A 22,659-nucleotide genomic window follows, 5' to 3' on the forward strand; every position below is an offset into this window, starting at 1 on the left:
TAGATTTTTACATTTTCCATGATTTTAAAGTACTCTGGATAGTTGCTAGGGCATTGCTAGATAGTTGCTAGGGTATTCTGGCTGGTTATTTACAGGCTTCATTCAAAAATCTAAATTATTAGTGTGTAACAAGAGCCATGTGAATGGAACATTACCGTGATTATGTCATCCGTGAGTTTTGCATATTATAAGCATTTTTCTTCAACTTTCAGTGCAAATCAGAGTTGCAACATCTATTGCACAACATGCGGTTTAAGCCAGCGTTTACAGGTCAGCCTGGCTTGTTTATGTGATGGAGGATGTGGCCCACTTTCTCTTTTTTTTTTTTTTTTTTTACTTCATCATCAGGGTACATTAACGTGCGATACAATCTGCCTATGATGAAGTCAACCTGATTAGCGAGGGAGACTTCAGAGGACTTGTGTTGTACGCTCGTCTTGTCCCTATTATAACGCTGTCGTGCTTTGAGTCAAACCCAACTGAAATGAACCCTGCTGACTCTAGTTCAGCTTTCAAACACAAAAACAGCACAGATGGCAGAGAGCGGAGGAAGTGATACAAAGAGTTCTGATGAGCCCGAATGCTTCGCTGTCACTCAGCGTTCTCATGCATGGCTTTATGAATGGATCAGGGCAGGAAATCAACCCCGGCTTTAGAGTTTAAACACGGATACAAGTGGGTGTCGATTAAATGCGTTTGATTGGATCTAGCTATCAGCACCCAATGGCTTCATTCAGAGGTGAGGCATGTGCCTTTTGCTCATCAGGGCTCAATGTTTGATAGGTTTGCTGGCGCTCTGCACCTTGTCGAGGAGACTGTTGGCCAGATGAATGCAGAAGTTTGCAGTTCCAGCTCGGCTCATCAAGCAGAATAAGACTAATCAGCTTAATTGGACCTCTGTCAGTCTTTTGCTCCGTTTCTCTTTCGCTTTTTCCATCTGCACGTCCGTCCTTCCGTCTTTTCAAGTGGTATGAAATGATCTTCCAGTAAGTAAATGCAATCATTCTTCATTTGGTTTGCCCAGGATCCCCAAAAGTCACGATGCAGTAGAACGGAAGAGCCGGAATAATTTTATTCCAGTGCATGAAAGTAAAGAACAACAAACCAAATTCACCGAAGCTGATATGTTTGTGCATAATTGTACATGGTGCATTCCCCAGTAATTCGTGACATTATGTAAACATCCTGCTTTCAGTTAATGTTTTTGACTATTTCTGCTTCCATTTCGGACAGGTGCGTGAAATCAAGCTTGCAGCTACTGGAACCTCCTTAGGCAAGCATTCAGGCTAGAACGTGGTTAACCGAAGCTCTGTGACACCCAACGTGCTGCTCTCATAGAATGCCACCTTTCCAACAAATCAGTTTGTCAAATTTCTGCACTGCGAGACCTTCCGTGGTCAACCGCAAGTTCTGTTATTGTGAAATGGAAATGTCTAGGAGCAACAGCTCAGCCACAGGACCGCCGTGTGCTGGAGTGTGTTACAGTGTGTTAAAAAAAAAAAAAAAAATCAACTGTCCTCAGTCCAAGACAGCAAATATCTGTTTATCATACATATCATACACTAAGTTCGTTTTGTGGTTTTAGCTGGTCTCCCATTCTGTTCAGGTTTTGCTAGTTTTAGAGGATTTTGGGACACTTCATGATCTGGTTAGACTGACCAAAAAAAGACCAGCTTGGCCAGTCTGGGAGACCATCTAAGAATAATAAAACCAGCCGAGTCTAGTTTAAGCTGTTTTTTTTTTTCCAGCAGGGTTCACATTACCATGTGTAATGCAAAGCATTATTTGGAGTGATGTAAAGGGTGCCTACACTGGACAAAAATATTTTCTGACGCAGTGAATCACGCTTCACCAGCTTGTAGTCTGATGGATGAGTTTTGTTTGGGCGAATGCTACTTTTTTGAGCTCAAGTTCAGACCCGTTTATTCCAAAGGAGACAAATCTTAAAGAGCCCACACTATGCATATTTAGTTTTGCACATATGCACATTTTGGGTGCCTGGTTGAATACATTTACATGGTTAAAAGATTTAAAGTTCAAAACATATATACTGTACACTGTTGCAGCACCTTATTCACCCTCTGCCTGAAACGCTCTGTTTTATTGGCTGTTTCTTTAAAGCTTGAGTTTCTGAAATGTCGACACTGATTGGTCAGCAGGCCCAGTCTGTTGTGGTTGGTTAGCTGCTTATTGTGTCAGAAATATAACACCCAGTTCCATAATAGTGTTTTAGGTCCTGAGGCTTACTGTAAACACTATTATATCTATGTAATGGTGTTGTTATTAGAAGACTATGAAATTCTTTTTGCCCTCGCAGAAGAAAAACAACTGTGTCTCCTCAACACAATGAAATCACTTAGCAAACTGTTCACTGAGGGCAATGCAAATGTGTAACATCATGACGTAGCTTAGTCAAAAATATAATGGCTGGACTGCAAACGAGGCGTTTGAGGCAAGTGTTTTCTGTTGGAGAGATTAACTTCCTTTGGCATAATCTTGGTGCTTTGTAACTTCGCAGACTGTTTACATATGCAAACAGTTATGTTACACATTAAAGTAAAGATAAAATCCTTAAAAAATAATAGTTAATAGATAATAGATGCCATTTAAAGGGATTGTTCAATGTTCACCCTGCACCCACAATTTTTTTATAATAATAATACAGTGATACCCAAAGTCCAGTCCACCAAAACTGTTGCTTCAAAAAGTTCATAAAGTCAGATTGCATTTAATCTTTTATTCAATTATAAACATTGATCAGTGCACATACATAGAGCACATCAAATATGATAGATGGAAGTTCAACTGTATTTGTTTGGTACAGTATGCCAACCTTCAACCAACGTTAAAGTTCTGAACTACATGATGGTATTTGCATTTCCTATATGTTGTTGATATCCTTATAAATTAAATTTAAATTAAATTTATGCATTTAGCAGACGCTTTTATCCAAAGCGACTTACAGTGCATTCAGGCTATAAATTTTTACCTATCATGTGTTCCCGGGGAATCGAACCCCCAACCTTGCGCTTGCTAGCTTGCTAATGCAATGCTCTACCAGTTGAGCTACAGGAACACTTATAAGCTGCCTTGCTTAATTCTTGAGCGTACTAGTGAGTGTGTGTGGTTAGTGGGTTTTATCTGTGCATGAAATGTAACAGCTGCTGAATGTTAAACATCTATATTTTGACTATTGGGGAACTTGAGGGTTTTCATGTGAATTGCAGTGGGTCTCAATTTTACTCAAGCATTGCCTTCAGGAGCCACTTAGCCCTTTTATCAGAAGTGGAACACAAGGGACTCCCAGCAAAAGTGTACCCATATTTTGATATATATATATATATATATTTTTATATATATATATATATATAAATGGATATAACTGGTCTGTTCCTGCAGTGCAGTGTCATTCACAAGCTGCACATGCAATAAAGAGCTGCTCCATTGTGACAAACATTTGCAAGACATTTGCAAGTTTTGTTTCCTACAATAGATTGTAGATAAATATCCACCTCATCCAGTAAGTGAACTGTGTGAACTAATGGATCAAATTAAATCATGAACAGTTTTAGACCTTTTTTATAAACCTGTTCCGCATATGTGGTAGGGCTGTGCGATTAATCGAAATCGTAATAAAATCACGATTTGAGCGTGTACGATTTCTAAATTGGTTAATAGCACGATTTTCCGTGGCCCCGAACATCCGAACCAGTCAGAATGAAGCACGCCTAAATGGAGCCCAAGAACAGAACATTACTGGGCATATGCCTCACTCTCCAGGTTCACAAACTCTTTCTGTGATGTGCATTTTTTCGAGCCCATGTTAATGGATCAGAGCGTTCACACTGCAGGCGGAAAATATCTAAAATCTAGCGCATGAGCATAGAGAGTTGTGAGTGCACAGGAAACAGTTTGAGTAAAAAGAGGCACGTTTTAAGTGCGCGCACCCTTTCCGGGTGAGAGCAGTGTGTATTTGAGCTAGCGTGTCTGGTTTTGTGCCAAAGCAAAGGAAATCTGCATGCGAGCGGAGAGATTCACGCTCGCGCATTATTTTAACGTGCTTTCATGTTACATTAATGCACTCTCGCTGATGCTTCTGAAACGCGAAGACATACTGTATATGCACTGCAAACGGAGTACGTTTGAACCTGTATAATGTATAACAAATCTATTTCAACACCTGAGGCACCGCTACAATGAGCTCTGTGACCAGTGCATGGCAAAAAGAAAAAAAAAATCCCTGAAAATCCCAAATTTTGTCCATATCGAACAGCCCTAATATGTGGGCCAGGGATGCCTGTTCTGACCCTGTTTCTTTCTTTCTCTCTTTCTTTGGGTTTGGAAAGACATTTCAATTAAAAAAAATAAACTTACTTTTAAACTAAAAGCACTTTGGTATAGGTACTGCATGCCTTATTGTTTACAAGCTGTTATATTGATGTCTTTCCTCAGTTGAAACACTGATTGTGTGATTACTTGATACATGATACATTTCAGCAAGTTGTACTCTTTCCTTTAACACCTTCTGATTTTCATTTGTTTATCTTGTTCTTTAGCAACAAGTTACTGTAACTAGTAGTATTTCCTTGAATAAGAAGGAAGAGATGAACGGTTCATCAAAGCTAAGAACAATTTAAACTGAAAAATCACTATTGTTGTCCAAATTCTAGTGTCCACTCAGCTGACTTGTTTAACCTCTTGTAGCTTATTCATGTTGTGTGAAACAAATAAAATAAAATAAAAACACGGAACCAAGTAACCAAAATACTAAATAAACATTACCATTTCGGTCATTGTTTTCAACCCTCCAATACTATTTCAGATAAAACCAAAAATCCATTCTTGGTTGAATATTTTTGGTTGCCAGAACTTCTGTGCATCATGACTTCTAAGCATTTTTCAACTAAATAAAGCCGATTTTCCAGGTGTTCCAGAAGGTAACTTTTTAAAATCTAAATTCAGGCATTATAAGTGCATAGTACAAACCATGTTTAAAGTAAGGAAAGAAATTATTTTGGTGTGCTGTTTACATTGGAGGACCTAAAAACATTGAAAAACGGTGTGAAACCACATATGCATGCTGAAAATATCTAAATGATGAGCCATCTTTAGGCCGTACAGTCATACGCCAAGACATCGTCGGGTTTATTTGAACAACGTTCCAGTGTCATAACTGATGTCACTTATGTAAACACAGAGACACCTGCTTAGCATGCAGGAACTACAGCTGTGTGTGTGTGTGTAGAGTAAATTTCTGTGATGTGCATGCAAAACATCTATCAGACACGTCAATTAAAACAAGTGAGAAGGGGGAAGTCCAGTACAACAGATTTTAACCACAAATCAATGCTTGTTCCTCTTCTGCCAAAATAAATAAATAAGTAAACACAAAGGCCAGGAAAAATGATGAGAAAAAAATTAAAAACTACGCAATGGAAAGAAATTAGAATGTAAGACTGCAAAGTAATTTAAAGTCTCCCTATTACGGATTTTTGAAAATTACCTCTCATGCAGTGTGTAACAAAGTGAATGAAAACATCCTGCAAAGTTTAAAATCTGAAAGTGCATCATGTATAATGTTATTGTCTCTCAAAAGAAAGAGTCGAGACTGAATAATTAACACAAGTCATTTTTTTTTTTTAACTAATCCTAAACCGTTTCGTGTTGACATCAACATGAAACATTAGCATATTGCCCTCCCCCTTGTTGGTCTTTTCGCGTTGGTCTGAACGAAAATGCAAATAAATAATTTTTTTGCTGCTAGGTGCTGCTTTTGGAGCGGTAAAAAAGCTGTTTTCTCGGTAATGCAGTACACAAAGCAGCACTGCTCTCACAAACGCTGCTTTATCAGACATTACAGGCATGATGCGGACCAATCACTGCAGATTAGCATCACACACAGGAGGGGTTTGGAAAAATGAATCGTTGAGCGAATCGTTTGAGAGCTGTTGACCAAGGTAAAAATAAATACATATTATAAGACAATGAAAGTGCTTTTTGACCTTACAAGCATCTAAACCTGTTGTTGGGGACTCCCAAAACCAAAATATGAACCTTTCATAACCGATATTAGGGGCACTTTAATGTAAGATCGAAATCCCAAGATGGTGGGCATGGCAAGCGAAATGCTGATTATAAATAAAATGTAATACCTTTTAAATTTGAAAAGAATCACTTAGTGTTATTAAATTATAGTTTATACTTAATATTCATGTTCTTTGTTTTATAAGAGTGTCGCATTGTTAACTTAGTAACATGCTAATATCAAACTCAGTTGAGGTGCATAGAGGTCTTGCTAATGCAGAGATAATATTATTCCTTTATCTTGCTTGGAAAATATTTCAAACTAAACAGTATTCTAAAATACGTTTTTGCAAAAAAGCAATAATAACTCGTAAGCTTACTGTTTGTGGGTGTCCAGTGTGACATTATACAATGCATCAATACAATCTGTTAATTCACACTTAACTGTGCTGTTCACACTTCTGAGGGATACATTATCACTGGCCTCGAGCAGCTCTGGCTGATATTTGAAAAATGCTTTTAACAGCTTTGCATAATGTAGACAGACATAAAGTGCATGCTTCCTCTTTCTTCAAGAAATACTACGTGGGAGTACAGTGTTTGTCTTACTGACACAAGAACCTTTTGCTTTTCTGTCGAAACTTTTTTTTTTAACTCCCTCTTTCCCTAGAAGTAAGCATCCAGACGAGAGCGAACCTATTTTTGATCTGGTTCTTCACAGCTTGGTTGATGTGGTAATGATGATGGTGAAACTCTTGCAGTCTTGTGCTGCTATTTGTGTCATTTGCATGGAAGACTTGTGAAAGAGATATTTGTTTGTTCTAGCCTAGTATTGTGTTATTTTACTTTTTTAGTTTGAGAAAGTACTAAAAGAAACTAAAAGCCCATTCCAATCCATTTATTTGGAGATATGAAACAATTCGAACCCCAAACAAATTCATGCATTCTTCTTTGTCTTCCCGATCTGTATAGAATATTCTTTAACACATCTTTCTTTCTTTTTCTGTCTCTCATTCCTGGAATATGTGTTTGTCATTTGACCCTGTTATCGATTAACCGTTGCCTCTGTGGGCACAGAGATTCGCTTTCTGGACAGCAGCATGTCAGATGAACATTCTATGGAATTATGAGTGGACTTCATCATTTAAAGTAATTCAGGTCCATAACTGATTCACAACAGAGTATACAAAGATGTCAATGAGACAGAAGGAGATGCAGTATTTGAGTGTGACCTACATAAAGTTTGCCTGGCCAAACTGCCACTGTCTGCTTTAAAACAAAGACCCCAACCGCCCCGTGTGCTACTGAGGCCTGACCTTTAGAAAAGTAGAGTCTAGATGAGCGATGCAGCTCAACAGTCATGTGTTTGCTCAGCTGTTAGTGTGTGTGTGTGTGTGTGTGTGTTTGGAACAGGTAATACAGGTGAGGCACTTCAGGTTAATTATTTCCACTTAAAATATTAAATGATGTTGATGATTGTATTCCGTATAAGGGACTTTGTTAATTTTACAAAAGTAAAAAAATGTGTTCATAAAAAGAATCATAATTAGGTCTGCATGCTTTTAGGAAAACTGAATTGCAATTTTTCTATTACTTTGATGAACAATTGCAGGGAGCCCTTCAGTAATACATATTCATATTTTGTTTTTACTAAATATTAATACAGATGGATTAATCTATTAGTAGCAAGCACAATTGTTTACCTCACAAAACACGTTGTTGTTAGCACACACCTTGTTACAGATGAACCCATATTTAAATTTAAATTTAATTTAATTTTAGCAGACACTTTTATCCAAAGTGACTTACATTGCATTCAGGCTAACAATTTTCCCCTAACATGTGTTACCTGGGATTCGAACCCCCAACATTGCGCTTGCTAACGCAATGCTTTACCACTTGAGCTACAGGAACTCTTTTTAACCCAACTTATATTTAATAAAGAAAAATGATTGTTTTATTACCCTCAGTACACTTTTGATCTGCCATGATTAGTTTCCCATCTCCTGAGCGAGCTTTACTGAGTTCCTCTGTAGATGACCAAAGTTTGTCTTGTTTGTTTGTTTTTTCTACTGTATTGTTAAGCGTCTTTATAAAAGTTTGCGCGAGTTATCGTCTCAGAAAAGACAAAGGCCTTTTGCCAGGGAATAAACAAAAGGGTTTTTTTTGCATCTAATTTTAGAAGGTGACTCCTTCAAAACAATTTGGATTTTCCCCTTTCCTTCGACGTTTCCTTTACACAGATCTGAAATAGATTTAGCTTGTTTTAACTAGATGACTAAGAAATATTTTAGAGTGTATTCCACATAGCTGGCTCAGTTTATGATGATGGTTGGATCATCCCATAGAGCACTGCAAATGACATACAAATACAAAACAAATGGTACAAAATAAAATAATTGATTTAATGTAATTGATTATGTGTATTTGTTCAGATTTCTGTTCTGGAAATGAATGAAAATGAGCAAATATTTAAATAGATGATGGTTAATTTGCATATTTAGACAACATTTCAGAAAACGTGAAATGCAAAAAACCGGTGATATCTACTGATTAAAGTTTTACCCTATTCATGGGGCTTCTTGCCTTAAAATAAAATAAAAATAATAATACCTTTGTTAACTGTTCATTTTAAAATCCTGCAAAGTACATAAAAGGCTTTACTAATCTGAGACCAGCAGTGATGTATGAGTTAAATGTGGTAGTTGTGAGCCAGCTAGGTCATGCAGACCTCCTTCAACTGGTCTGGGCTTTGTTCCAAATCTCATTCAGCAATGTTACAGCCACCAGAGTGCCATAAATTCAAATGAGAAGAGGGTGAGATGCACTAAAGTGATTGCATCTTTCTCCCTCTCCATATCCCTCTTTTGCTATCATCTTTCTTAGTACTCTCACTCACTCACTCACTCACTCACTCACTCAATCACTAACTCACTCACAAACCAATCAACTAGATGGAATAAACCTGGAATGTATAGTTTACAGAATACATTTTTAATGGAAAAGAGCGGCCTTATCAGGTGAGTGTACGTAATGTCCTTTCTTGTTGATGGTACATTGTGCTCTGCTTTAAATGGGTGTGGCCAGAGATGCTTTTGAGGGTGGAGCTTCTCATAGCACTAAAGCTGCCACACCAAAAACCACAAACAAGGATCTACTACGGATGTGTTCGAGCAACAACAAAAGCCCATCAGCAATCTGCCAAGTCCAGTTAAACTGCTATTCTTAAGGGCAAAGAAAGATTAAACGAGCCAAGGTATTTCCAGAAGCTCCACCTAAACTGGATTTTAGCGAATCCATACCGATGACTGATTAAACTGAAAGTGAAACATGTTATACTTGATACAGTGAACAACTCTATCACCGGAAAGACTGTTTCTGTTGTGGCGTCATTTACTGACCCTCATTCCATTCGTTCCAAACTCATGACTCATTTTTTTTTCTCCGTGAAACACGACTGGAGAAAATTGTAGGAATGTCCTGGCTGCTTTTTTCCACATGGATTCCCCCCCCCCCCCCCCCCACATTTAGCCAAAAATCACCCCCTTAAAAGTATAATAAAACTTTCTGTAATAATAATAATAATAATAATAATAATAATAATAATTCCTTATATTGGATGATGCGATGGCCGCCATAGGGCTGTCACTGTTAGTTCGAAAATTGATTGAACAATCGATCGGCCCCACAAAAAAAAGTTTTGAAAATGAAAATTACTCACCCCCAGGCAAATCCCGATTTAGATGAGTTTGTTTCTTCATCAGAACAGATTTGGATAAATTTAGCATCACTTGCTCACCAATGGATCCTCTTCAGTGAATGGGTGCCGTCAGAATGAGAGTACTCATAAAAAAATAAATAAACATATGTTACATAATTCATAATAATACTCCCTTCAGTAAAAGTAGAAGTACATCTTCTGTTTAGAACTGTTTTGGGCAGTTTTCACAAATGCACAGTCCTTTCTCCCCTGATTTAGACAAGACAACTTTTACAGATAGAGGAATAATTTAGCCAGAAGCAACAGTTAAAATACTTTAATGATGATTTTGTCTCTTTGAAAAAAAAAAAAAATGTTAAAGTGTAGTCGTGTAGTTTTGAGGTTTTTATCGGCTGTTTGGACTCTCATACTGACAGCACCCATTCACTGCAGAGGATCTATTGTTTAGCAAGTGATGTAAAATGCACAATTTCTTAATTTGTTCTGATGAAAAAAACAAACTCATCTAAATGGGCTGAGAATGAGTAGATTCTCAATTTGGGTTTGATCTAATATGTTCTTTAATAGTTAAATATCATATGAAATGTACACTTGTATTTTATTTATTCATTCATTCGTTTGTTTGATTGATTATTTTTATTTATTTATTTACAATAACAGCAAACCTGCTCAAGATCCAGTTGCCCATGTCTATGTCTTGCCATTGGGTGGCTTTGGTGAAAATATCACTGAACTGAAAGTGTTGTCATTCCCAGAATCTCCAGTCATTCAGCTGCGTGTAGACAGTGATGTCTCGTGTCGTTTATCAGTCTGAAAGGAATACACACGGGGAACATGGAAAGACTGTTTGTTGGTTTTGTTTGCCCTTGTCTGATGATTCAAAAATAGAAAGTATCCAAGCAGGTTGCTATTGAGGAAAATATTACTCAACACTGCAGACGCCTTTGATCTCATCTGATAATCTGATTGGTCATTGTGGCTTTCTGCAGTCAGATATTTTAGTATAATAACTAGGACTGTTGTGACGTGTGGGCGGGGCCGAGAGCCGTGGGAACGGAGTGAGGCCGGTGGAGTGAAGGATAATGAGCGACACCTGCGCCACTAACCGGTCTGGAATCCCACGGAGGAGCTTCGGAAGGATAAAAGCAGGAGGAATGACAGTAAAGGACAAGAGAGGACCAAGCCTGGACTTTATTCTGTCCTTTACTGTCGTTACACCTCCCTTTATCCTTCCGGAGCTCCGTGGGAGTGTTTTTTTTCTTGCAACCCTCCCATACAAGCCACATTTGTGGAGAATTTGTGATATTGTTGTCACATGCACACAATGATCACTCTTTGTCATAAGTTCCTGCAGCTGCTTCAGAGTTCTCTCAGACTAGTTTCCTCCTGGCTCTTTCATCCAGTCTGAAATGACGTCCTGGTCAGGGAGGGTCTGTGTTGTACCAAATGCCTTCCACTTCTTAATAATAGATGCACCTATGCTTCTAGGAATCGATAAAGCCTTTGATTTTTTATTTTTTTTTTGTATCCATCTCCTGCCTTGTGCCTGCACACAACTTTATCCCAGAGATCTTTTGAGAGTGCCTTGCCACTCGTAGTCGATTGTTTGCTTCAGTTGTACCAAGGACTGAAATGCTTCAGGAAAGCTCTTTTCATGCTGAGCTAATAGAAATGAGCACAGCTGCTCACAGTTGAAAGTCAAACGGCTTTGTGTGCCATTGAGAAGGTGATTAGCTGAACCTAATTGAGTTTGCAAGTCATATTTACGAGGGGGCTGACATGTTGGTGTTATATCTTTCACTTGGTTGTTATAAGTTGCACTGTCTGGCTTCATTTCTGGCTGTAAAGCAATGCAGTCATATGGTCGTTTTCATAAAATCCCTGCACATTGTCCTTTCTGTAGTTGATGAAAATGGTAATGTTACATTTCTGTTGCATGTTGTTAAAGCAGAAGAGTCCATTTGCATTCAAAGTAGGGAAATTCCCAATTACTGCGTGAAGCACCTGTGCATTTGTACATGAGTGGAAACCTTTATGTAGATATTTGCTGAAGAAGTGTGCACGCGAATCACATAAAATGTAATGGATTGTCAAACAGCAAATTAGCAGGTAGCTTCAAAAATGATCTGGAATCACATCAGAGCAGAAAGCTACTTCTGTTCTCAGATATTTACAGCTGAACTGCATCTAAATTTGGACGCACTGTTAATTTCCTGTTTTGCTTGAACAGCAGGGCAGAAAACTGTCAGCAGAATTGAGAAAAAAAGTGTTTATTATGTTTCAAATCTGGATATTTATTATATAAAAACACATGGATTCGCTAGTGGGCCTTTATTCACCCCCGGAGCCGTGTGAGGGATGTTTTATTACAGATGTGTGCACTTTATTTCACATCTTCTAAACTGTTGACAACAAACACCCGCTTACCCCCATTGAAAGGCTTGGAAGAGCAAGGACAAAATTTAATATAACGCCGATTGGATTATTCTGAAAGGAGAAAGTCACGTACACCTAAGATGCTTCGAGGGTGAGTAGAAGATGGACGGATTTTCATTCTCGGGTGAACTAACCCTTTAAGCAAGTTTTCAACATTGATAATAACAATACATATTTAAGAAGTGTTAAACAATAAAAATTTTCCCTAGCATTTTCAGTGGTGTTCGTACTCATGTGATAACTATAGTGCACTAACATTTGAAGCGTTTCTCATCGGCATACTGCAAATTGTTGCTCATACATTTGCAGTGTACTAGTGTCCCAGGCTGAATGGAGTGAGAGGAGTGATGTGAGGGGTAACAGCATGCTTGAGAAAACACAGGATGTGTAGTGGGATCCATTTTCCGCTTCCTGTCGGACAGTGAGGCTGGAGGCAGGACGGGGAAAGAGCGGGGGTGTAGCGCTTAGTGGAAACCGTGTCCTTGGTTCCCTGGTTCGGTGGCGGAGGTGGCTCTGCATGTGTGTGTGTGTCAGTGTTGATGGAAGAAAGAAAGCCTGTGGGATCCTGTGTGTCAGCAGGAGCCACAGAGAGAGAGAGAGAGAGAGAGAGAGAGAGAGAGAGATATGGGCCGGAAGTACATTTCTGGCATTGGGCCACGTAGCTTCTTTCCATCATCCGGCAGTTTCTCTATGTGCTTTTTTTTTTTTTTTTTGTCAGTGTCAAAATAACTCTTTACACGGGACATCTAAACATTTAAAAATGTACTATTTATTTATTTAAAATGATTGATCTAATTTGTTAATTTTTTTAACTACTACTACTTTATTGTTACAGACTATGAATATATTTAATATAAAGTGATTTTTTTTTTTCAGTTAAAATTACAATGCGTTTCTGTTGCTTGTGGTTGAAGCAGAAGAGTCGATTAACATTCAAATCAGGGTAATTCCCAGCTACTACGCATGAATCACCTGTGTGTTTGTACACAAGTGGGAATCCCTGTATTTGTATTTGCTGATGAAGCGTATTGTGCGTGTGTCACAAAAAAATCCATGGATCATCAAAACAGTAGTTTAGCAGCTGTGCGTGCCATTATTACAGTTGCCATAATGGAGTTCATGCAGTGTATCTGTGTGTGTGTGTGTGTGTATGTGTGTTTGTTTCCCCCTGAAAGCTCTATCTGATCAGGAAACAGTGTGTGGGAGTAGCACCTGTCTCAAGCCGCTCAAACACATTTAAAGACACTAAATGGAACACACACCCGCAGAAACACACTTGGAGCCCAATCTTGGTTTTGATCAGTGTTAAGTAAGCACAAACTGAAGACTTCTTTAACTGTTCTTTTAAATTAGAATTTTATGTTGAGAGTCTTTGTTTTTTGTGTATTTTATCATTTCGGTATTATTGAAATTAACAGTAAAATGAGACAAGAACTTGGAAAAAAAATCAGATGTCTATAAACATTCACTACAAAAACAACAACAAAAAACAATTAACACTTTGTTATTTTTTCAGTGAAAACACGTTTATTTTATAAGAAAATTAATGGTAGCTTTAGACATTCAACTACCTACAGTATAAATAACTTTGCAAGGACATGGAAACTAGCAGTCTTTAGAGTATTAGTAGACTGTCTGTTTAATATCTACAAACGCTTTATAATAATGGTCACTCAACAGACGTTCTAACCCTAACTTTACAGTCTACAAATGCTCTAATGAGAGGAAGTTGACATGTAGTTGCAAAGTTACTTACAGTTAGTAGAATATCTAAAGTAGACTATCAAAATAAAGTGTAACCAAATTAATCATTGAATTCAGTACTTAATAGTTTAATTCAGCAAAGATGTATTACTTTGATCAAATGTGCCATTAAAGACATTTATAATGATACAAAGATTTCTGTTTTCAATTTTCTGTTCATCAAAGAAGGCAAATCAGCATGTTAGAATGATTTCTGAAGGATCGTGTGACAGTAAAAACTCAGTTTTTCCTCACAGGAATTAATGCCATTTTAAAATATTTTAGTTTTTAAAAATCATAATGATACATATATTATTAGAAATATATAATAATATTTCACAATATTTATGTTTATTGTATTCATTAAGGTTTTTACTGTATTGCTTTATTATAATAATATATATTTTATAGACATTATATATGTATTCATGGCACTGATGTTTGCCTACAAAACACCTCTGGCTCTGCACCCATTTACTTAAATGTATTGCTTCAGACTTTTGTGCCCTCTAGAAGCTTGTGTTCTGCAAGTAAACGTCGCTTGATTGTGCCATCCCAAAGAAGCACAAAGTCACTTTTACAGACTTTTAAATTAAATGTTCCCTCCTGGTGGAATGACCTCCCCAACTCAATCCGAGCAGCTCAGTCCTTAGCCATCTTCAAGAATCAGCTCAAAACACATCTCTTCCATCTTTATTTGATCATCTAACTTTAGCACTCACTAATTATAAAAAAAAAGACCTTTAACACTAGCTTGCTCTATTCTATCTGTTTTCTTTTTTTAGTTATTATATTATTTAAAAGCCCATGCGTGTACTGTGTCTAAGCTAACTGAGACTTGTTATAGCACTTATATATCATTGCTCTTTTGTTGTTTTTGATTGCTTCCACTGTCCTCATCTGTAAGTCGCTTTGGATAAAAGTTGTGTAAATGTAAATATAATAATACAAGAGTTTTATTATTAAATCATTCCATTATTGTTGTTGTTATGTCTGTAGGCGTGGAAGAAGCGGTGGTTTATCCTGCGTAGCGGGCGCATGAGCGGAGACCCAGATGTACTTGAGTACTACAAAAATGACCATGCCAAAAAGCCCATTCGAATCATCGACCTGCACTGCTGCGAGCAGGTGGACGCCGGCCTCACCTTCAAACGCAAAGAGTTCCAGGACAGCTTTGTGTTCGACATCAAGACAGCTGAGAGGACCTTCTACATGGTGGCAGAAACGGAGGAGGAGATGAACCGCTGGGTGCGCTCCATCTGCCAGCTGTGTGGATTCAACCAATCAGAGGACAACCATCACGGTAGGAGAACCACGTCTGTGTTTGGGTTCACAATCAACATTTTTGGGCAGATTCGGTTGAATCTGTGTTCAGCTGTATAGGCAATGTCAACCTAGCAACCGAATTCAGTAGATTTACTGTATGCCATTATCTATGGTTTTACAGTAACAGGGCTCTCATCTGGAGCATCGTGCTATTTTATTCTCTGAGATGATGATACGACAGATAGAAAACAATCACAAGTAACCTGATGCCATATCTTAGTGCTTTCCTTTTTTGTCATTTGAGAAAGTTGGGCTGGACCAGCCTTGCCAAATGGATGCAGTGTCTGAAAGGTTTATTGATTTTTCCCCCTTTTGTTCTGTTAAAGAAAAGGGAGGGAAAGCTGCCCATCATTGCAGGCATAGTGCTAATGTATATTCTAGAGACAGTTAAACGCAGGTTGTTTTTGATGTAAAGAGGACTTTGTGAATGTGGGATCTTACATATAGGTTATATTAGTTCAAGTGAACTTTTTACTGTAAAATAAATCTCATTAAATCTTTTTATATTTCTGATGAGAAGCTGATCATGTGTGATTCAATGCAAATATGCATGCAACATGCATATTGAGCTTATGTTTCTTATTTAGGTTTCTTATTAAGTTTTTGCTTTTTGAAAGTATCTAACTTGATGTTGATATATATATATATATACCAGATATTATTCATTAGGAGCGTGAATAATGGGGGCTAAGGCCATTCTGCACTGAAGTTAATGTTTATGGGTCATTTGTATAAAAGTGTGGGAACGTCAATATACAAATTCACTCAAATTATCAATCAATTTTATTATCTAGATGTACCAGACTGTTCTCTCTGTATTGTGTGTCTTTTATAAAAGATTTTCCCTTCAACTAATTTCACACAGATTTGTATTATCCATTGTATTATTGATGTATGATGGATGACATGTGGTCTTTAGGGGGTTTTGCATCAATCCAGCAAGTGTCGTAGATGTCTTTGTATTATTTGTTCCATGTTTTCCTGCTAAAAAGATCAGTTTCCACCCACTGAGGTGTGTACATTTTCACTCGATGAGTAAGAGAGGTTGACGGTCTTGTTAATGAGAAAGTCATGCACAGTTTTTGGCAGTCACCATTTAAAGCATGAGAACCTTATCTGACCTTTTTCAACAGGCCAGCCAGCAGTACTTGACTTCTGGGTCACACAACTCATGCAAATACACTGCCTGCTCACCTCATACAAATCAGTCTGCCTGCTCACCTTCTGTCAAATGGGTATTTTATTTTATTTTATTTTATTTTATTTTATTTTATTTTATTTTATAAAAATACTGAGAAAATAAATGCAAAATAGTAGCTTTTATTTTATTTTATTTTATTTTATTTTATCACATATTAATTCACATTCATTACTCAGGTAGAAGTATAGATACCAGGGTTTAAAAACAATTTTGTAGAAGTTAAAGTATAGACTCAAGCGTTTTACTCAAGTAAAAATATAAAAGTACTGGTTTCAAAACTACTTAAAGTATAAAATTAAAAGTAATGTAAGGAAAAAAAAAAATCATTAAAAAAACAAAAGCTTAGGGGCCTATTGTGCACTACCCCACCTCCTCAAAAAACGTTTTCTAAAGGCCATAGGCAATAATGACTATAATGTTATATTAAATGTTCATGTTGAAAAATGTGGGATGCACTAGGCTACCTGTTTTAGCCGCATATGCCCATTGAAAATGAATGCACTTTAGTACAATGAAAATACATTACAGAAATAGAGATATGACGACTAGTTGCTTGTAAGTATTGTAATGGTGCAAAAAGTCAACTTCAGAGGCATTTTAACAATAACCTTAAATGGAATGTAAATGTACATCCAAGCTTAGCTGGAGGAATCTGCGAAGACAATGGACAAGAAAATTGTTGTACCCAGGCAGGCGTATAGTTGTCTATTTACAATTAACATTAGTGCTGTCAAAATGAGTGATTAATCCAAGTGATTAATCAAAAAAATACAAATGAAAAATAACTGTTACCTTCTTGATTGATAGCTTCCTGTATTCGCTACATACGTCTGTATGTCCAATGTTAGGGGGGTAACGAGTTACAAAGTAGTTATAACCTAGTTATCACAACATTTTAAATCACAAACACTAATTTATTCAAACGTTTCGCTACCAAACTACCTACAGTAGCTTACTTTCGGAGGAAGAAGAGAAAGCACCCATTTGATAAATGAGCCAGCAGTGAGAAATAATAACTTTTAAGAAATATGTATTTTTGATAAACGAACCCAACATTTGCTATGTCCTTACTGTAGTTTGATGTGATTTGTGTCATGTGCAAGTGTGATGGATCGCGTACAAACCAATAGGGTATCGGAATGGCATATATTTATAATTATCATCCAACCACAATAAAATTCACTCCATCCGGATGTCACGATTTATCTGGATTGTTTTTTTAATGATGACGAAATGAAATAGCTGTAACAAACCTAATTTTCAACTGTAAGGACAAGAAAGTACAGATAATTGCGTGAAAATGTAAGGAGTAGAAATAAAAAGTCGGCAGAAAAATAATTACTCCAGTAAAGTATAGATAACCAAAATTTCTACTTAAGTAAGGTAACAAACTATTTGTACTTTGTTACTTAACACCTCTGGTTACTCCCTAAAAAAAAGTAACTAACTACGTTACTTAGTTACTTTTTATGGAAAGTAATGCGTTACGTTACTTTTGCATTTCTTTCATGTTACTTGTTAAATATGAGCAGGGCTTGATTGTTTTTCATATAAGAAGTTATTTTTATAGTAAATGTAAAAGCCCTTTCACACCAAAAAGTGTAATGAATAAACCTCAGGCTGAAGGAAAAGTAAATTTAAGTCTGTTCAGTAGAACACAAGAGAAGGAGGTTCAGCAAAAAAAATAAAAAAAAAATAAATAAAAAAAAACATAAAGAACCGTGAGGCACAATTGTTAGTTTATCTAAAGTCATTTTTGCTTATTAGTATGGTTGAACTGGATCATCAAAGGTCAGCAGCAAAGACATTAGCTTATAAAATTGGACTGGATGCATTTGTGTTTTTTTTTATATTTAGTTATTGCAGTTTTGCATCATTGCTGAGTTTGCCTTTTACTGTTTTAATTAATTTTGACGAAAACTAAATCTGTTTTTTTGTGAGTGGAATGAATTAATGCAAATTCACATTTAGTCTAGAACTACAGTAACATCATGTTCACACAGCGCACACAACGCCTCTGTACTTCTGATTTCTCACAATATGGGAACGGGATACTTGTCAGTCAATAAATGGGAAAACAAAGTAACTGGCATTGCCTTTTTCAAAAATGTTACATTAAAAAGTAATTCATTACTTTACTACTCACTTGAAAATAGTAATCTGATGTAACTTGCGTTACTTGTAATGCGTTACCCCCAACACTGAAATTAATACTACCCGTCTATAATTACACATAGTAAAACATCAGCTATTTAATGGCTATTATAATATATACAAGGGCCACAAATATCATTAATATTTTAGAATGACCCTTGTCATAAAATACCCTAATTTTTGCAAAAACATACATTATTCTCAAAAGATGACTTTCTGTGTTCTTACACACACAGTGTCCAGTGATGTGTTCCCATCCATTACTCTGGCAAAATGATAAAGGTTGAGTTGAAAAAAAAAAACACATTAATTTATGAGATGCAGCCACAGTCTCTTAGAGAATAAAACACACACCGCAATTGCAGTGTAGATCAGAGCAGCTCTCCTCCCCTCCCCAGACAAATGCGGCACTCGACCTCTCTTTTCCCCAAGCAAGTATCAAGTTGTCAGCAGCACTGTGAGCATGAAAAGTGGGAGAGCCCAGTTTGCCTCAGAGAATGTAAGCAATGATAGTCAGGTGGAGGTGCATCAAGTCTGTTTGCCGGAGCTTTGGGGACATGTATTGGATGTGTGATGGTTCCAGAGGATGAAACAAAAGTGTGTCAAGTGAACATAGATGGAGACGGATTCTGTAATTCTGTGTGGTTGAGTGCCGATATGTGTATTAAGCGTAGCTAATTTTGTCACATGACTGAAATGTCACACAACAGCCATGACAGATAAAATACAATGGATATTCAATGAAAATGCCACCTTCAGTGCATATTCAGTGCAGGTCAACATATCTTGATCTATCCTTTTACAATATTTTTCTTCATATGGATTTTTTTAAAGAAATTAATACTTTTATTAGGCAAGGCATTAGTAAAGAAATGTATAATGTTACAAAAGATTTTTATTTCAAATAAATGCTATTCTTTGAAATTTCTGTTCTTCACTGTTCAGTGCTGATCAAGAAATGTTTCTTTCTAAAGATTTCTAAAGAATATGACAGAATGTGTGTGTGTGTGTGTCTGTATATATATATATATATATATATATATATAGAGAGAGAGAGAGAGAGAGAGAGAGAGAGAGATAGATAGATAGAGTGTGTGTGTGTATACAGTATATATATTGTAGCGTGGTGTAGAATCACACAACAGCGAGGAGTGCAAAAATAAAAAGTCCCAGAGGGTGGTTTTATTGATAAACAGATGACAGGAAGAAGGAAGTGCGTGAGTTCTCGCTGGCTGGTACAATGGGGAGATTGGGGGTGGATGGGGAGTGTGCCCTGACAGACTTACGAAAGCTGACCAAATCCTGGTGAACCCGTTGGCGTTGGCTGTCCAAGCTCGGTGTTGTACACTGAAGTGGAAGTCCTGGAGCACTGAGAACCACCGAGTTACCCGGGCATTGGTAACTCCCAGCACCCTCCGGAGATGTTCCAGATGGTCCTCCCACCACTCGGAGTGGACGACAACGTCATCCAGGTAGGCGGCAGCGTAGGCTTGATGGGGCTGCAGGAGGATGTCCATCATGCGCTGGAAAGTAACAGGAGTCCCATGCAAGATGAACAGGAGGGACCGGAATTGCCAGTGGCCACTTGGGGTGGAGAAGGTGGTCTTGGGCTTGGCCTCCTCAGTGAGTCCGACTTGCCAGTACCCCTTTGTCAGGTCAAGGGTGGAAATATCGGCCGGGCTGAGGCACCCTATAGGTGACCGGGCCCACCTTCTCGGGTCCACCTTCTGGTGTACGGCCCCTGCCAGGTGGTCAGGAATTTGCAGGCCACATTGGGGACCAGGACCAGGAGGTGGTCTCCCGGCTGGAACTCCTGTGGCTGGGCCGCCCGGTTGTAGTGGCTGTGGGTGGTAGAGTGTGGTCCGGAGTTCTTTCACCTTGAGGAGCAGGCAGAGGTCTGCCATCAGCCGGGACATGAAGGGGGATCCTTGGTCGGTCAGAATCTCAGCCTCAAAGGAGGAACAGCTCTTGGATGATGGACTTGGCGGTGGCCTTATGCAGGGGAATTGCCTCAGGGTACCGGATGGCATAATCAACGATCACCAGGATATGCTCATGTCCCTGGGCAGACTATGACAGCAGCCCCACTAGATCCATCCTGATCAGCTCGAAGGGCACATCAATGATAGGCAGCGGAATTAGCAGACTGGGGGAGGTGTCCGCTTGGCAGAACCGCTTCACCTCGGCGTCCAGCCCGGGCTCCGAGGTGGCCGGCCATGCGATGTAAGCCAGTTACATCACCATCTCGGTCTTCATCCGTGGCACCACTAGCAAGGTTTTTTCCTTCCCCCTCTTCGGTACGACACAGTAGGGCAGGCCTTTCTGGACGGTGAAGTGTGGGACCGGGTGGGGGCCCGGCTGGACCTCTTTCTCCTCGATGACCCGTACTTGGGCCCAACAGTGCTTCAGCCGGGCATCCTCGTGCTGGGCCTTGCTGAAGTTGCACCCTCGGACACCTGCTGGAAGACATCAAAGTATAGGTTATGATCACTTGGGGACTTACCTTCTCTGGCACTGTCCGAGGCCAGCAGCACAGGATGACATCTGCCCCCCTTCTTCCGTAGGGGTCTTCGGCGGCTCCCACTGGGGCTGGCAGGCGGTGTAGCAGCGAGGAAGAGGCAGTCAAATCCGGGCTAATCCGGTAGGGTGAATGAGGTTGACCGCACTCCAGGACAGTTTCAGTTTTTTTTTTTTTTTTTTTTTGGGGGGGGGGGGGGGGGTGGTAAGGGCAGCTGTCGGTGATTCATCACACTTGTGCCCGCATTCTCCAATGGTGTAACGGGGTGAAGAATCACATGACATCGAGGAGTACAAAAATAAAGGTCCCGGAGGGTGCTTTTATTGAAAAAACAGATGGCAGGAAGAAGGAAGTGCGGGAGTGCTCGCTGGCTGGTGTGCTAATAGTGTCAGTGTTCCAAGTGTGACGTGTCCGTGCATTGGGTTCTGATCGGTCACAGGCTCTCTGTTGGGGAACACTGAAAACAGCGTTAGCATCCAGTCTTCTGGAGTGATCACTGACTTGGGTGTGGGTGGCTGTGGCTTATGTAGCCGCCGCATAATTGTCGGCAGCCGTAACCGATCAGCCTGTGACGAGGTTTCCAGGTGTTCCTTGTTTGTTTCCAGGGCGATGCTGATGAGGCTTCGGGACATACGTCACTCTATATATTTATTTATTTATTTATTTATACAATTACTTGTTTATACTGTACTTTTTAAATTAGTTTACCTAACTTATTTTTTGCATCAAAAATATTTTAAGACTGGTTTAAACTATCCGCTGATTATTCAGTTTTTAAAAATATTAAGTTTTGCACATCCCTAGGATAGAGCATGAAACATGCTGTTAGACATCCTTACAGAAGCATTATACAGTTAATGCAAACAATGTAAACAAGAAGCTCATAGATTTACTATTTAGATGGGTTCCTCATTTTGTCCGTAGTACACGGTTCAAATAATAAATTCATCTACAGTACATATTCACACTGTGGAATGTCCTCACCTCTCTGTGTCCATGCAAGTTTCCACAGAAAGTCCAGCAGATTGATTGGTGTCAGTGAAGTGTCTGGAAACTGGAGAACAGACGTCTGCTCTCCTCATGTTCTAATACAGATTTTTAGCTGCATGTTGGTCTTCCATACACAAAGTGCTGCAAGAATTTTGAAATAGGCCATAAACCCAAAAACACTCACGCTTTCAAAGCCTTGTTTTGTTTATATGTCATGTTTTTCCTAACTATTCTACTTCAAACTTTCTGGGAAAATAAAGACTGAAAGAGTTGTCCGAAGCTTAATGGTGTCGGTTAAGTCATTCATCCATTGTATAGTTTGTTTATAGTCTGTATTTGGTTTTTTTACTTCTCACGATTGTATTTAGGCTTTAAAGTTGTTTATCATGATGAACCAAACATGTAAGAATCAATATTTTGTTGGTCACAGAGCTTATTTTCTGCAAAAAGCCAATGGAAAAATCCTCTATTTGCTCTGTGTTGAGGGAACGAATGCTAACTTCTGAGTTGGCTTACAAAAGCACGTCATCACTGCAGCCCCCTATT

The 22,659-nt window shown here is 38.5% G+C and overlaps 1 protein-coding gene across 1 annotated transcript in view; it reads left to right on the forward strand.

Annotated features, from left to right (window-relative positions):
- LOC128028764 (GRB2-associated-binding protein 2) overlaps window positions 1-22,659 on the forward strand; it is an 82,004-nt gene that overhangs the window by 11,794 nt on the left and 47,551 nt on the right. Inside the window, exon 2 of the mRNA XM_052616085.1 lies at window positions 14,924-15,227. Coding sequence (XP_052472045.1) covers window positions 14,924-15,227 — 304 coding nt within the window. The remainder of the gene's footprint in view (window positions 1-14,923; window positions 15,228-22,659) is intronic.

Source organism: Carassius gibelio, chromosome A15 (genome assembly GCF_023724105.1).
Source record: "Carassius gibelio isolate Cgi1373 ecotype wild population from Czech Republic chromosome A15, carGib1.2-hapl.c, whole genome shotgun sequence".
Lineage (NCBI taxonomy): Eukaryota > Metazoa > Chordata > Actinopteri > Cypriniformes > Cyprinidae > Carassius > Carassius gibelio.